Genomic DNA, 17,404 nt, shown 5'->3' on the forward strand with positions numbered 1-17,404 from the left:
GGGCCGGACTTGAACCTACCAACCTCAGTATACGGGGGTGGCGCCCTACCCACGGAGCCACAGGTGACAACCTAAAGCCTTTTCTAATGTAAATAATACCATAAATGTTCATTAGATTCCCAGGCTAGTTAAAGTAAGTTTAAAAGAGCCAATGTATCTGAACAGTGGTAAAATAGAGTAAGCAAAACTATCACAACACTAGCAAGTTAACAAATTGATACAAAATAAAAATTTAGGAGAATTATTTAGAGTTATCTCAAATGAGGATGCTGGAAAAAGAGCAAGTTAAAGAGTAAGAATAGACAAGGGAGTGGATTCTCCGTGGAGTTACTTGGAACTTCTCAAGGCTGGAGGAGTTGATACCGCCAACTCCTCAAGATATATTTATATATCCATCTTTGTAGCCTTTAAAATTTCGGATACTAGTCACTTTAATATCTATAAACCCTAATTAATAGTCCTCTGAAGATCAGAAATGGGACAAACATTCTAGGTATATTTCTCCAAGCAAAAGTTAGGGAAAATGGGCATAAAAAGAAGAGTTAAGAAAAACATTCTTCATATATTTTGGATATCAGTCCTCATCAGATATATCTACTGCAAATAGTTTAGTCTGTAGCTTGTCAATTTATTTTTAAAATAATGTCTTTTAATGAGTAGAAATTTTAAGTTTATTAAAGTCCAATTTATCATTTTTTTCTTCTTACAGTAAGTGCCTTTTGTGCTACATTCAAGGAATCTTTTCCTACCCTAAGGTTGTAAAGATAATTTCCCAGGTTTTCGTCTTGAACCTTCATTGTTCACGAAGGATTTTATATTAGGTCTCTAATCCATCTTGTGTAAAGAGACATATGGCTTGAAACATCTGGTTATTCAGTATTATTCATTAAAATCTTTCCTTTTCCCACTTGGCACTCTGTCAAATAATCAATTGAACACATTTATGTGGTTCTATTTCTGGACTCTGTTCTATTAACCTGTCTATCCTTAACCCTGTACCACTACCTTGCCTTGATTACTATGGCTCTACATACAGTCCTGAAATCAGGTAGTACTAAGACTCCAACTTCGTTTTTCTTTTTTTAAAAACCATATTGCCTAACTCTAAAACCTTTATATTTCTATATAAATTTTAGAATTAGTTTATCTCAGTGATAACAACAACAAAAACCAAACTTACCAGAATATTGGCAAGGACTACATGAAATTAAAGATAGTTTGGGCAAAATGAAACTTTACATAATTTTTAGTCTTTTAATCAATAAAGATTATATATCTTTCCATTCATTTGGGTCTTTTTTTCTTTCTGTCTTTCTTTTTTTTTTTTTTTAGACAGTATCTTATTATTGCCCTCAGTAGAGTGCCGTGGTGTCACAGTTCACAGCAACTTCCAACTCTTAGGCTTAAGTGATTCTCTTGCCTCAGCCTCCCAAGTAGCTGGGACTACAGGCGCCTGCCACAACACCCAGCTATTTTTTGTTGCGGTTGTCATTGATGTTTAGCTGGCCTGGGCTGGGTTTGAACCCACCAGCCTTGGTGTATGTGGCTGGCGCTTTAACCACGGTGCTATGGCCACCGAGCCTTTTTAGGTCTTCTTTAATTTCTTACAACAGACTGATTATTATATATTTGATATTTTTGATAGTAATAAGCAGTATGTTTTTAAATTTTCATTTTATTCCCCTTCAGTATATCCTCAATATAGTAATGAAGAGTGATCTAATTAAAACATAAAGCAGATCACATCATCTCCCTTCCTAACACTATGAACTGACTCACTTATTCAGATTAAAAGCCAGAGTCCTTACGAAGGCTTCTGAAGACATTCAGTCTGTTCTCCCAATTCCGTACCTCTGACCTCATTTCTGATTACCCTGACCCTTTATACCCCTACTCTAGCCACTATGGCCTCTTACTGTTCTACTAAACCACATCACAATACTCCCACTCCTGGATCTTTGTCCTAGTTCTCCTTTTGTCCAAATTATCTTTGCCTATCTGCTTAGATCCTCCCTCACATCCTTCAAGTCTTTGTACAATCTCATTTCTAAATGAGGCCTCTTATGATCATCCTATTTAATAACGCACCTGCCAAATTCTCATCTCTTACTCTCTGATCTCCCTTTACTTTTCTCACCTCTTTTTAATTTTTCCCTAATACTTACCAGATTCTAATTTACTATATCATCTGCTTATTTAATGTTTACTGTCTTCCTTTACTAGGATATAAGCCCCTCCCAGGCAGGAATCTTGTTTGGTTCACTATGCCTAAAAGAATGCCTGGTATGACATCTATTAAATGAATGACACCAATACTTTGGAAACTCAGCAGAGTATAATTAATACAAAATGTGCTATGTTGGCTGAAAACTTGTTTTTCTCATTTCTTTTCTACTATAGAATCTTCTTTAAAAATGGCAGAGTTGGCTCAGCGCCTGTAGCAGCTAAAGCGCCAGCCACATACACCGGAGCTGGCGGGTTTGAATCCAGCCCAGGGCCTGCCAAACAACAATGACAACTATAACCAAAAAATAGACAGGCATTGTGGCGGGCGCCTGTAGTCCCAGCTATTTGGGAGGCTGAGGCAAGAGTAGCACTTAAGCCAGGAGTTGGAGGTTGCTTTGAGCTGTGATGCCACCGCACTCTCCTCAGGGCGACACTTGAGGCTCTGTCTCAAAAATAAATAAATAAAAGAAAAATGGCAGAGTTGATTTAGGCATCCTTTTCTCAGGCCTTTTCTAGAAAAAAGTCACTTTTATAAGGTTTATTAGAAGTTCAGCACCAATTCAGAATCCAAGTTATGGATAATGGTGAAAGCAAAGAACCATTTTTTAATAGTTGATAGTCAACAGTCATTGACCTGGTAATAGGCACAATGAATAATGATAACAACAAAAATTAAAAAAAAATCATTTTGGTTACTGAGAAAGCCATTTAATAAAATAAAATTTTTGTAAAACATACAAACAGAAAAAATAACAAGCTACTCAGGAAATGAGGCCTTTCTCAATGAATGAAAATGACTTCCTATAATGAAAGTGAAGGTTTATATGCCTCAATGACAAAATATTTCAAATCTATATATACGTATATATAGGAACTGTCACTAAGGGGTTTCTTCCCCCAAAACAGATAACTGGAATATAAAAAGATTTAAAAGTTACATCTGTTCACACACTGTTAAACAAAATAATAATCTTATAGAGCAGTAACTCTCCACACCAGGAGTGTTTTCCATCTTCTGTTAAGTAAGAGTGGACAGAGGAGAATCTTAGGGTGAGGGTCCTGTTCTGAAAAAGTTTCTGAGGTGATTCTGATGCTGACGTACACACATAACACATACAACTCCTGACAGATGAAGCTTTTACGAAATGGAATGGAAGTCGGTGGCATACAAAATCTTAAGTCATTATTTTAAAAAGAAGAAAAACAGAAACCAGCTACCAAAATTTAAAAAATGGTTCTATTTGAACTTGAGATACCTCTCTGTCCTAATTTTTCCCATTAGCTTAGCCTTAAGAACAAACTGTTTTCTTTGGACTACTTGCAGCTCACACAGCTGAAATTATTTACTTTGAAATATTTTGTTCTGGTTTGGTTCAAAAAAAAAAAATAAGAGAAAAAGGACAGTTCCAGTTATTGCCATTTTGTATAGAATATGGAGAAAACACAGGAAATCTGTTTATTATCCTCAAATTCATGATCTGACAAAATTAACACAAACGCTTTACAACTTTGTACAGTTTTAAGGCATATCATAGTAAATCAAACATATTCTGGTAGTCGGCAAAATGATAATTTCCCCTATTTCTAAGAGTTTCACAAATTGAAGAGTCAAGAAAAGACAATTAACTGTTCCCCTTCAGGAAGCTTCTACAATGTGTTCTGCTGATTCTCTACTTAGTGAAGGGCTGTAACCAACACTGAGGGAGAGAAACAGAACTAATTTTTACAGCAGGAAACTTTGAAAGAGTATCTCTCGGTTTTGTGCTAAAGACATGCAGACTCCATTGCTTGAAAGCACAGCCTCCAAGGCTTGAATGAACCTGCTATCTGGAAGTGATGTGACATTGAGCCTGACACCTGTGTCAATGCGTAAGGAGAAAAGCACTGCTGGATACTGCTGTTACAATGACAAAGCAAAGCAACAGCTCACACTGAAACAGACCAAAAGACTGAACTATTATATTATTATAAACACTAATTATGTGATAGAAGGCAAAATGGACTACAGGTGAGATACGACTAGATGAACAAGGATGACTGGCAAAAAGGAATCCCAGAAATTAGTGAAAAGAGGCTGTGAAACCGTGAAAACTCATTACTGGCATATTCACACATGGTGGATGAATAAATATGGCCTTAAGAAAATGACATCTTTACAAATAGTTGTTTCCATCCCATGTTATATAATAAAGCACTGAAAAGTAATGATTAGGCTTCTGATTTCTCAAGCTTAGGAACTACAAATGAGTAAATTCAAGCTATGTTGCTACAACATTCATATAACTGAATAACGTAGCAATAATTCCACTCCTACCAACCTCTCTTCACTTTCTCCCTACAAAAAAAGGGAGTATGCTTTGCTCTCTTGAACAATCTTAACTGGCAACAGAAAAGTTTATATTGAACTATTAAGTAAAAGAACCCTGGGGTATGGAAAAAGAAAAAATTTCTATTTCCTTCCCCAAACACAAAACTAATGTCTAAGTTAAAACTTTATACCTGAAATTTTTTTTTCTAAATGGATCAAGAGGGCGGTGCCTGTAGCCCAGTGGGTAGAACACCGGCCACATACACCGAGGCTGGTGGGTTCGAACACGGCCCAGGCCAATTAGAACAACAACGACAACTGCCATTAAAAAAAAAAAAATGGCCAGATGTTGTGGTAGGTGCCTGTAGTCCCAGCTACTTGGGAGGCTGAGGCAAGAGAATCACTGATGCCCAGGAGTTTGAGGTTGCTGTGAGCTGTGATGCCATAGCACTCTACCCAGGGCGACAGCTTGAGACTGTTTTAAAAAGTAAATAAATAAGTAAATAAATCAAGAGGTTTTGGGTGTGAATTCAATCTTATCACATGAAAATATGCCTATTCAAGTTTGATTTCACTTGCTCTGGTCATTTTAAAGATTACTTATATAACCAAATTTTCATTTTCCTTTAAACACTCAAAAGCAAAATCAGCAATATACTTTAGAAACACATTTTAAACAATACTACTCAATTTCTAAAGTTTAGTACCACTTTTCTTTACCTCTTTCGTCTCTTCTGGGTCTGAATGATCCACAGTTATATAAAGATCATTTTGTAAATATTTCAGAGCATTAAGGGGATCCAACTGGGCCTTTTCTTCAAACCTAGAAAATGTAAACAAGAATAATAATTAGAATTTTGTAAGAAAACATCAGAAACATCTTTCAGACCTGGAGTAAAATATATCATATATAAAGAATTATTCTGGACATCTAAATAACTGGTGTTCACACAGGAATCCAGAGGTAAGAATATTGCCACGTAGATAGTACAGATGTGGAGTTGCTGGAGAGGTAATGGCAATGCTAGGCGGCCATGGGACGTGGCAGTGCTCAAGACTGGCTAAGGGCACTTCATTCCCTTAGAATTACAAGCAATGGCTAAACCACCTATAAAACATAGTGAATCTTGGGCAGTGCCTGTGGCTCAAAGGAGGTGGTGGGTTCAAACCCAGCCTCGACCAAAAATTGCCAAAAAACTCATAGTGAATGTACTAAATATTTTATGTAACTACTAGAAAAAAGCCCAATATGTTTCATGTAAAACAAGTAGAGAGAAAATAGATACTTTGGAAACTGAAATGAGTATGGTCTCTTTTAATGAGTGTCATTGACATTGCTTAGGGTTTTTTTTTTTCTTGAGACAGAGTTTCATTATGTCGCTCTTGGTAGAGTGCCGTTGCGTCACAGCTCACAGCAACCTCCAACTCTTGGGCTTAAGTGATTCTCTTGCCTCAGCCTCCCAAGTAGCTGAGACTACAGGCGCCCACCACAGTGCCCAACTATTTTTTTGCTGTAGTTGCCATTGTTTGGCTTGGGCTGGGTTCAAACCCATCAGCCCTGGTGTATGTGGCCAGTGTCCTAACCACTGAACTATGGGCGCGGAGCCTGATTATTATTTTTTTTTTTTTTGAGACAGCCTCAAGCTGTCACCCTGGGAAGAGTGCTATGGCATCACAGCTCACAGCAACCTCCAACTCCTGGGCTCAAGCGAGTCTCCTGCCTCCGGCTCCCAAGTAGCTGGGACTACAGGCGCCCGCCACAGTGCCTGGCTATTTTTTTTGGTTGCAGCCATCATTGTTGTTTGGCGGGCCAGCCTGGATTCAAACCCACCAGCTTAGGTGTATATGAGCTTGAGCAACAAGCACCGAGCCAGATGATTAGGTATTTTTAATGAGATTATTTCCATAGCTCAGTCAGTAATAACAGCAATAGCAGAAATAACAATTGTAGCAACCAGTCACCAAGCATTTGTAATATGACAGACATTGTATCAAGTTTTTTTTTTTTTCTAAGAGACAGAGTCTTCCCTTTGTTACAGTCCCTGCAGTGGTCAACTTACAGAGGTTCTGTAATTATTTTCCATTATGAACAACAACAAAAATACATAAGCCAGCCTAGCAATATAGTATAAACTTTCATATAATAAAAACTTAAGTCCACTTGGCATGAAATTTGAACTAAAAAGGCAATTTTCATGTTCTACCCAATCCATAAATACAAACTTCTATCTGTTCTGCCTACAAAATAGCAATGCTCCTTAAACTCTTGAATTCATCTAAGTTTGATAGAGAAAATGGTCTACATTCTTTCAAATGTCTGATATGGGCCTTTTATTGTCAGTGAGAATTAGTAGTAAATAAGATTCTCAGTATGTGGTAAGGAATCACCCTGGACTGTTCTCTTTTCCTAATTCCTGTATCAAATCCATCAAGATTCTGTTGGCACAACCTTCAAAGTTTATCCAGAATCTCACTGTATCTTCTCAATCTCTTGTGGAGTTGGCTCTTCCCCGTCTGTCCCTCAACTGACAATGGTCCTCAGATAATGCCCCATATCCTTTCACTTTCTCACTCGCCCTGGTGACTCACAACTGTAATGTCAAGCCAACTTTCTTCAAATGCTCACAGATGCAGACTTTTCAAACCTTAAGTGTCCCATCTTTCCCGACATATAACTCTTTTGTTTCTGAAAAATTCAGAAACAACATCTGAGTGAAAGCAGTCACAGCTTTTACTCAGTTCTTCTGGAAGAAAACACAGAAGGATTTTTAGAAAAGATAAGCCTGAATGTGTCACTCCTCTTCTTAAAATTTTTCAATGTTCCCCTTTCCCTAAGAGAAAAGCTGAGGCCCTTTACCAACTGTCCCTTCCCTTTTCCCTTCAAGCTCTTCTTGTACTGCCAACATCTCACTCATTACACTCCCACACTGTCCTCCTCAATTTCCTCCTCAAATAATTCACACATTTGTCTGAAAACACTTTCCTCCCTCAAACAGCTATATGATTCAGTCACTCATGTCCTTTAGGTTTCTAATCAAATGCCATCTTTGCTGTGTAGTCTACTCTAATACTCTCATTTCAAATTGCATTCCCAAATCCCTCATTTGCATACTAATAACTCTTAATTGGTTTGTTTTTTATAGTACTTACCATATAACGTATAATATAAACCCCTTTTGATGTTTATTGTTAGTCTTCCTTCACAAGAATGGAAACTAGAGGGTACGAATTTTTGTTGGTTTTCTTCATTGGCCTATCCAAAGAGCCTAGGACAATGTCTAGCACACTGTAGGTGCTCAGTAAACCTTTCTTAAATAAATAGTTTTATTGATGTTTATAAAGACCCTTACCTAGTTGTTTTGCTATTCTACAAATGAGCAAGGTGACCTCCAAAGAGATTAAGTTAGAAAACTTTAATATGAATCCAAAGTACATCCAGGTCTAGTACTTTTTCTAAGAAGACAATTATCAGAATAAAGCCAAAAAGTGAGCACAATCAGAGAAGAATAAGAGTACTATGGTCCCATATTTCTATGCTATTATTATCATTCTAATTGAAAACTATATGAAGGGATGGGGTCTTCATGATTCTTAAATTCTCTTTCAAAGACATTTTTGATTTAAGTTCTAAGATGTGTTAGACTTACTTCTTTTCCCATAATAGTAAATTCAAAAGGTTCATTTGTCCAATTACACAAACTTACTTGCCTTTCAATTTCAGTTATTTTATTTCATAAATCATTCTCATGCCCACAAATTTTGCTAGAGTCTTCCACAGAAACATTTACAAGTTTAAAAGACTCACTGCTGGTTCTTTTATTTTTCATCTACTCCTCACTCATTTCACACATTTATTAGCACACATCACTAACAATGTTTGTATTTGATATAATGCATATTTTTGATTGATGATAAACTCATTTCCTACCCACTGAAATATTTTTGAAGGGGGGAAATAACTGTCATTAATTTATAGAGAATAATACTTCTCCAGCTGGCCTGACTATGAGAAAATGAATAATCCTACATATTTCTGGAAACAATGAAAATTAACAACTTTCTGGAAGATAATTTCATAATTTACCAATTCTATCACTAATCTACAGAATTTTCAGATAGGAGTACAAAAGAAGTATGGAATATATCAACTACAGTGTTATTTATAATAGCAAATAAGTTGGAAAAATCTAAATATTTTACAAAAGGAGACTAGTTAAATAAATTACACATAGAGAACACCATGTAGCCATTAAAATTATGACTTGTATTTATTAACATAAGATGTGACACATCATTCATCAAAAAAAAATCAGACTCAAAACAATATAATTCCGTGCGTGCTTGCTTTGGCAGCACATATACTAAAATTGGAACGATACAAAGAGGATTAGCATGGCCCCTGCGCAAGGATGCAACGATACAGAGAGTACTGCATGCTCCTGCGCGTGCAAATCGTGAAGTGATTCCATATTTTTGAAAAAAAAAATATATAATTCCTATTTTTCAGTTAAACAAACAAAATCTATGTGTGTATATATGAATAGGAAAAAGTTAAAGGACATACACTCAAATATTAAGTTAGTATTTGTGAATGGTGGAATGATTTGTGATTCAATTCTTTTAGGAGAAAAGACTTTTAAATTTCTTTAATAAGCATGCATTACTTTTTCAATTAAAAGCCAGAGGAGGCTGGGCACAGTGGCTCATGCCCATAATCCTAGGAGGTCAAGGCAGAGGAAATGCTTGAGGCCAGAAGTTTGAGACCAGCCTGAGCAACATAGTAAGACCTTGTCAATATCTTCACTTTTTATTTTCCTTTGAAAGAACAAAGTAAAAATATGTAGAATAAAAAGGCACTGATAAAATCTACAATCTTCACAGCATTAATACTTATTACTAAATTACTAAATTTGCCTTATTACTAAATTTGCAAAGAGAAAGTAACATCTTCAAAGTGAGGTAATGCTAATAGCTGATAATGTTAAAGTTTTCAGTGAATTATTTTTATACCTGTGTTTTCTTATGAGGTACTTGCAATGCCTCAATAAGTAATCTTTTGAAGGTCTACACAACTTCAGTGACCAGAAGTCATCTAATCTCATCTTTGGAGAGCAAGATTTTCCTGGATTTCCACCAAACAAATAATGAACCTACAATAAACAAAATTAGAGACTTTTAAAAATAAATGCACAATGAAGAAACTACAGAACCCATAGTAAAATTTCTTCGTTTTGGGACCAGTACATACAAGGTAACTTCCTTAGCCTTATTCATATAAAAAATTTAAAATTACACTGCATTTTTACCGAAGGCTTCTCTTGATTTTTCTCAAGTTTCGTTTTTACCTTAAAGAACCATGGTTACCTTTTAGAATTATTAATATATTTTATATTAAAATGAGTTATATTATGACAATTACAGTGATAATGGAAGACATTAAACAAAAGCAATGATGGGAAGAAGCCAATCCAAGGTATAAGTTTGATGAAGACAACAAATAATAAGAATTATCAAGTTAATCAAGTTTGGGTCACAATAATAAATGATAGATTTTAAAAAAACTCTGATGCACATGTTGAAATCACTAAAAATCCACAGCTAACAGGTTAACTAGAAACTTTTTTCTTTTTAAGAGACAGAATCTTACTTTGTCACTCTCAGTAGAGTGCAGTAGAGTTATAGCTGATTCTCTTGCCTCAGTCTCCCAAGTCGCTGAGACTATAGGTGCCCGTCACAACACCCAGCTTTTTTTTTTTTTTCCCTGAGACAGAATCTCATTATGTCGCCCTAGGTAGAGTGCGGTGGAGTAACAGCTCACACCAACCTCAAACTCTTGGGCTTAAGTGATTCTCTTGCCTCAGCCTCCCAGTAGGTGGCAGGCACCTGCCACAACACCCAGCTATTTTTTCTTTTGTTAATGCTGTCATAGTTATTTAGCAGGCCCTAGCCAGGTATGAATCCAACAGCCCTGGTGCATGTGGCTGGCGCCCTAACCCCTGAGCTACAGGCGCTAAGCCCCAGCTAGTTTTTTTTAGAGACGGGGTCTCACTGTTGTTCAGGCTGGTCTCTAATTCCTGAGCTCAGGCAATCTACCTGCCTCAGCCTCCCAGACTGCTAGGATTACAGGCGTAAGTGACTGAGCCCAGCCACTAGAAACTTTTTAAAACTGTGACATCTTAATTTTGCTTTAACCTAAATGCCAAATATTAAATGGCACATATAATTTGTGAACTTGAAAAATATTATTTCATTATTCAATAACCAAACAGTATTTACCAAAACAGAAATGTAAAAGAAATGCAATAATTTAATTATTACATTAAAGTTAGTACTTTTGGAAATTTTGAAAACATTTCTATTTTACTAGTGTTATACAGTATAATAGAGTTAGTAGTAATATCTCTATTCTATAGATGGAAATTCATCTACCCCTTAAATTGGAAGACTTCAAGAGAAAGGGCTTTTATTCACTCCTAGGTATCTCTTACTAAGAGGTTTCAATCTATAGGATAGAATTTAAAAAGTCACCCCTGCCCTAAACAAAAAGAATGAAGCTCTGTCAGTAATTTACTATATAATCAGAGTCTAATCACTAAAGTACATGGTAAGTATAAGGGAAAATAGTTAAAGAAATCACTCTCAACACTTAGTGATATTAAAACTTCAGAATGCTGGATCATTTTCACAAGGCTAATAGAAAAGAGATGTTACCCATATACGGTGTGGACATAAAGTTCATATGCAATTAAAAATAGCTGTAACTTTAAATGCACATGACCTTTATTCCCACTCTGTATAAGAAAAATAAAAAGACTTCTTATTCAGGGAGAAAATCTAAAATGAGGAAATTATATACCTCCTTTTCTTATCATGGAATAAGGTACAAAATACTGAAAACCATACATCTTTTACTTGGATATCCATCCTGTACAAACAATAAGCCATGCTATATATCTGATCTATATAGCTGAGAAGCAGCTAATGACGATTTTCAAAAAAATAAAAGTGGCAAGAATTAGAGACTATGCAAAAAAATGTTTATTCCCTTAAGGAATTTTAATGAGAAGTGATACTGAATGAATGTCTGCTATGTATTATAACTTTTTATTAAAATCTACTTTAAAACAATCAGAAATATATACTTGGGGATTCATTCAGACTGTAGGCTGTGGGGCATTTACAGGCCAATGTAGCTAGGATACCTTGTGTAGCTCATCATATACAAGCTGATGGGCAAATCTTGGACATGGTTCTTCTTCCTGAAGACTTTTACTTGGATTATCCTTTGCAGCCTGATCATTCTTATAGACGCAAGACCTGCAAGACATTGCTTTTAAGGCATTTTACCCTAGAAAATTAGTAGCAAATATAATGTTACTAAAACTGTAATAAGCAAATTAATTGCATGTCTAATTATTATTTTTTTTTCTTTTTTTTTTTTGAGACGGAGCCTCAAGCTGTCCCCCTGGGTAGAGTGCCATGGCATCACGCTTACAGCAACCTCCAACTCCTGGGCTCAAGCGAGTCTCCTGCCTCAGCCTCCCAAGTAGCTGGGACTACAGGCGCCCGCCACAACGCCTGGCCATTTTTTGGTTGCAGCCATCATTGTTGTTTGGCAGGCCCAGGCTGGGGATTCGAACCTGCCACCTTAGGTGTATGTGGCTGGCGCCTTAGCCGCTTGAGCCACAGGCGCTGAGCCTGCATGTCTAATTATTAACAAAAAAAGCCACTAATTTGTTCACATCAAATCTAAAAGGTTTGGTCACTCATAAAATAATCTGAGTTTGTTAGAACTCAGTTCTGAAGTTCTTTTAATATCCATCAAATAGCCCAATCTACTTCTGCCACGAAATACAAACAGTATACATGAAGGCTCAACCTAAAAGTTGAAAGAGATGCTATTTTATCTAGTCATTCACAATAAAATTTTGATCGTAAATAAACGTTCTATTTAGAAAATAATAAATTCTCAGTTGTAAAGTACTACTCTCCATTACGAAATGGAGGAAATTCTCTGAAGTGCCTCAGTTCTGTAGAATATTCACTGATGGGCAATCACAGAATGTCAGAACTGGATCCACATTTCCCCAAAGCAAAATGTGCAGCACCAGTTCTGTGAGAGCTCTATGACAAGAGTCTTGGTTTGGAAGTGCTAAGTAATAATGTACCCTCCTTACTATAGTCAATTATCTTAATTTTGTAAAAATAAGACCTGGGGTATTACAAAAGCAATGTTCTCAAGTTTATATATCTACATGGTAGTAGAAACTCGACTAAAATACAATTCTCTTGACTTCTAGACAAGAAATCATCTACTAGTTGAAAAACATATAGGTATTACCTTTTCACTGAACATCACCACATACAAAGGTGCCAATATATTTTTCAATATTGACCTTTAAATGTACAATGTCACAAATTAACATAAGCCTCCCACTTCTCTCTTCTTTTGAATATACCAACAACCTCAAATAAGTGATACATTGAGACTGCAGCACAGCCAAGAATTCCTTACCAACTATTCCTCACAATGTCATAAATCCAGAATGAATTTCTGACGTTTTCTTCCCTCTTTTCCTTATCCTTGCTGAGTCCAGATAAAACATGTATTTCATTCAGTTCTGGATCAATGGTTGCTCTCTGTGTAAATCCTGTCATTGGAACTATAAATTGAAGAAAAATACTAGATGAAAATGTTTACGTTAGATAGCAAGTCAGTACTTACTCTTTAAAAGATTCATACATCCCTATTTTGCTGTATATGTCCACAATACTTCTAACATATTACATAACTTTTTTACTAAACACTAAACAATTATTCATTGCCTTCTCCTTGCTCTAGAACATAAGCTCCACAAAGATAGAAGTTATTTTGTTCACTATTTTGTTCCCACTGCCTGGCATGTAATAACCACTCAGTAATTTGTTGAAAGAATCAGCGAATGTGTTAAGAAGAGGTGTGTAATGTTATCAGGTTTATATAAAGATGGAAAGGGCAATACTTTAAGTGATTTATTACCTGGGTTACTTCTAATTTGGTAGTAGAAATAAAATATTCAAATCTTAACTTGAAAATACAAAAATCTGAGAAAAGGTGAAATAGATTTGTTTAGGTCAGACTCATTTAAAATATCTACTCATGACATATTATGATAATTCCCCCCCCCCAAAATTGGAAAGTTCTGTGGCATAAGATGCCATTTTGTTTTCCTGATTGGCTTCAACTCTCTGGAGTTAAAAATACTTTACTTTTCTAAGAAATCCACTAAGTAAGGAATGGTTATTCTGCATTACCCAGTAATTTGTAAAACACTGATCTGGCAAATGCAATTTTCCTTATCATTTTATTTGTAAATATTATTTGAAATATAATTTTATAATGCTACTTCATAATTTCCATAATCTAAACAACATCAAGCCAGGCAGGGTGGCTCAGCGCCTGTGATCCCAACTCCTTCACAGACTGAGGTGGGACAGTTGTTTGCGCCCAGGAATTCCAAGCTGCAGTGAGCTATGATCACTCTACTGCACTCTAGCCTAGGCAAAAGAGCAAGACCCTATCTCTAAATAATTTTTTTAAAAAAAGAACCTCAAACAATATATTGTTTCAACACTATATTTCTTTTACCCACAAACAATCATCATATTCTCAAAAATAATATTTAAACCGACCTAGAATACTGTGGCAGGGGATACTAGCCATAGTGATCTTGATTCTCCTTGATTGACTTTAGCAGCACCAAGTAATCTAGTATTTATTTTTTCCTAGTTTACCTTAAATTCATATGTCCTTTTACATTCTTAGTCAATAAATTTGGCATTCCATAGTAAATATATTAGAAAAGTATAAAAGCACAGAAAATGTAATGTACAGTTTGCATACATGCACACATTTTTGTATCTGTTTTCATATCTACACACACACATACACTGATCATAACCCTCACTGCACAGTCTTTAGTGGTTATGTAAAGTCTGGTATGATTGGCCCTCCATATCCCTGGGTTCCACAACCAAAGATTCAACCTACTACAAATCAAAAATATTAAAAATAAACTATACAACTTTCTATCCTCATAGATGTCTACATCTGTACCTAACACACACAGACTTTTTTCCCTTATTGTTAGTCCTTAAACAACAGAGTTGAGTGTCCAAGTATTTTGGTATCCATAGGGGTGTCCTGGAACTAATCCCCTCAAGGATATTCAGAAATGACTATATTAAAAGACTTGGTAAACTTCCAAAAGTGATGTGCTGAGGTTCTCATTTATTTCCCAGATACCCTTGGAAGAAAAATAAAACAGTGAAGAAATAGTATCACATTCAGAAACAGTAGAATTGAGGGTAATAACTGCCTAAATTTATTGGATTAAATTTCTTTATCCTCTTTTGTCTTGATAATGAGCCTTCAAATTAAGAATTCTATGACACAGCTTGATATACTATGGCTTGCTCTGGACTGCTCAGGGTCAAACCAGCCTACGTCCATTCCTTTACACACTGCCTATGACTGTTTTCACCCTACAACAGCAAGGCTAAGTAGCTGCAACAGCAAATGTATGGTCTGCAGAACTGGCTCTTTATACAAAGTTTATTAACTCCTCATCTGTAATGTTTTAAAATACAAATATCAAGGAAGTATGAATCATATGAACCAATGCAACAAAATACTTATTTTAAAATACCTAGATGAAGACCCTCTGAGGAAATGGAAATTAGTGGAAAGCAAAATAAATTTTGAATTCTATAAAATGAGTAAATTGCCATCAAAAGCGGATTAACGGAATTAAAGGAATATTGGGGTAGGGGGTCATCTAAGATCAAATTTTACATGTTTCCTTGCTACATTCTGCTTAGAACAAACTTAGCTGTAGAATAGAGAAATGACAAGGACTGACTCAAGAACAGAAGCACCGGGTAGGTTTACAACACTCAGGGAGATAGGATTACCATGTTTATAAAATCTAGACTATATGGTAATATAAAAAATTACTTTTATTGCACGGCATCTGTGGCTCAAAGGAGTAGGATGCCAGCCCCATATGCCAGAAGTGGCAGGTTCAAACCCAGCCCTGGCCAAAAACTGCCCCCCCAAAATTATTTTTATTACAAAACATATTATAAGCTATATACTTTCCATTTCTCTGATCTTTTGATATTTAATATCCCTTTTACTCTATATAATGTTTATTTGGCTTACAAGTTATACATTCAAAGTCATTATTAACTTTTATAGATTTAAAGATGTAATTCATATTCCACAGAATTCATTCACTTAACATGTACAGTTTGATGTTTGTATATTCACATAATTATAAAATGATGCTAATCTATTTCATTACTCCACAAAACCTCCTTGTACCCATTAGCAGTCACCCCCAATCCTTCCAGGGGGTGGCTGCACCATTTCACATGCAAAAATTTTCTCCTACTTTGTGAGTCATCTTTGCATTTTCTTGATGGGGTACTTTGAAGCCCAAAGGTTTTTAATTTTGAAAAAGAATAATTTATTTATTTTTTGCAGCTTGTGTTCCATTACAGATTTTGTGTTAGGTAGAGTTAGTGACATAGAAATTCACCATAAGGCACAGCCAACTAATAATGCTAAGCAGTAAAACCAAGACATTGATCTTCAAAGCAAGTAATAGTAAATTACAGCCAAATGAAGTCTACATTAATTAAACCATTGTATTCATACTAGCTTCCCAGCCTTAATAATTTCAAACCAATAAATCATTCCTCTTCACAAATGCTAATCAAATTCTGTGGGGTGTGAAAGAAATGGTTAATTTTCTTGATATAATTTTTTTTTTTTTTTAATTTTTGTTGTTGCAGTTTGGCCAGGGCTGGGTTTGAACTCACCACTCTCGGTATATGGGGCTGACACCCTACTCACGGAGCCATAGGCATCACCCAATTTTTTATTTTCTTCTAAGAGACAGGGTCTTGCTCTGTTGCTAAAGCTAGAGTGCAATGGTGCCATGACAGCTCACTGAAGCCTTGAACTCCTGGGCTCAAGTAATCCTCAAGTCTCACATTCCCCAAGAAACTAGGACTACAAGTATGTGCTAACATGCCCAGCTAAGTTTTTAAATTTTTTGTAGGGATGAAGTTTTGCTATGTTGCCGAGGCTGGTTTTGAAATCTTGGGCTCAAATTTGATTCTCTTGCCTTGGCCAAAGTGCTGGGGATACAGGTATGAGCCCCATACTCATGCTAAGAATATTATTTCTCAATAGCATTAACATCAAAGCTCTTAAAATATTTTTGTACCATTACACTTACTTATAATACATAAGTAATTTCTAACTTACAGACATCTGTTTGAGATTACCTTGCTTATAAGACAAAAAACAGGTTTGTGCATTCAATAGGTTTTTGAAGGCAAGCCTGGAACCTAAATACCAATTAGCACTGGAAACAAAAGGGAATTAAAGAAGGAAATCTTGGGGCCGGATACAGTGGCTCATGCCTATAATCTCTCTAATCCCAGTGCTTTGGGAGGCTGGTGTGGGATGACTATCTGAGCCCAGGAATTCAGTTTTATAATGAGCTATGATGGTGCCACTGTATTTCATCCTGGGTAACAGAGAGAGATATTGCTTCTTTATTTTATTTATTTTTATTCATGGATCATGAATACTTTTATGCGTATGTGGCATACAATGTGTTGATTTTTTTATACAATCTGATGTGGTTACATCAAAACAATCAACATAGCTTTTGCCTGTTAAGATTATTGTGTTAAGATATTTATGTTCTAAACTGTGGTATATGTACACCATGGAATACTATGCAGCCATAAAGAAAGATGGAGACTTTACCTCCTTCATGTTTACATGGGTGGAGCTGGAAAATGTTCTTCTTA

General features: G+C 35.8%; 1 protein-coding gene and 1 non-coding gene across 7 annotated transcripts in view; one reads left to right on the top strand and one right to left on the bottom strand.

Annotated features, from left to right (window-relative positions):
* The window catches only part of MKLN1 (muskelin 1), a 318,843-nt gene that overhangs the window by 9,368 nt on the left and 292,071 nt on the right, over window positions 1-17,404 (bottom strand). For all 6 annotated transcript variants that reach the window (XM_023514182.1, XM_023514183.1, XM_003791612.3 and 3 more), the window contains 4 exons: window positions 13,050-13,197; window positions 11,737-11,851; window positions 9,545-9,684; window positions 5,255-5,357 (listed from right to left, as the gene is read on the bottom strand). In XM_023514182.1, coding sequence (XP_023369950.1) covers window positions 5,255-5,357; window positions 9,545-9,684; window positions 11,737-11,851; window positions 13,050-13,197 — 506 coding nt within the window. The remainder of the gene's footprint in view (window positions 1-5,254; window positions 5,358-9,544; window positions 9,685-11,736; window positions 11,852-13,049; window positions 13,198-17,404) is intronic.
* On the top strand, window positions 8,872-8,975 carry LOC111725900. The gene has a single exon (XR_002773845.1). It is a non-coding gene; the product is annotated as a U6 spliceosomal RNA (small nuclear RNA).

The sequence above is a fragment of the Otolemur garnettii genome, unplaced genomic scaffold (genome assembly GCF_000181295.1).
Source record: "Otolemur garnettii isolate 467f Iridium unplaced genomic scaffold, OtoGar3 scaffold00049, whole genome shotgun sequence".
Taxonomy (NCBI): Eukaryota; Metazoa; Chordata; class Mammalia; order Primates; family Galagidae; genus Otolemur; species Otolemur garnettii.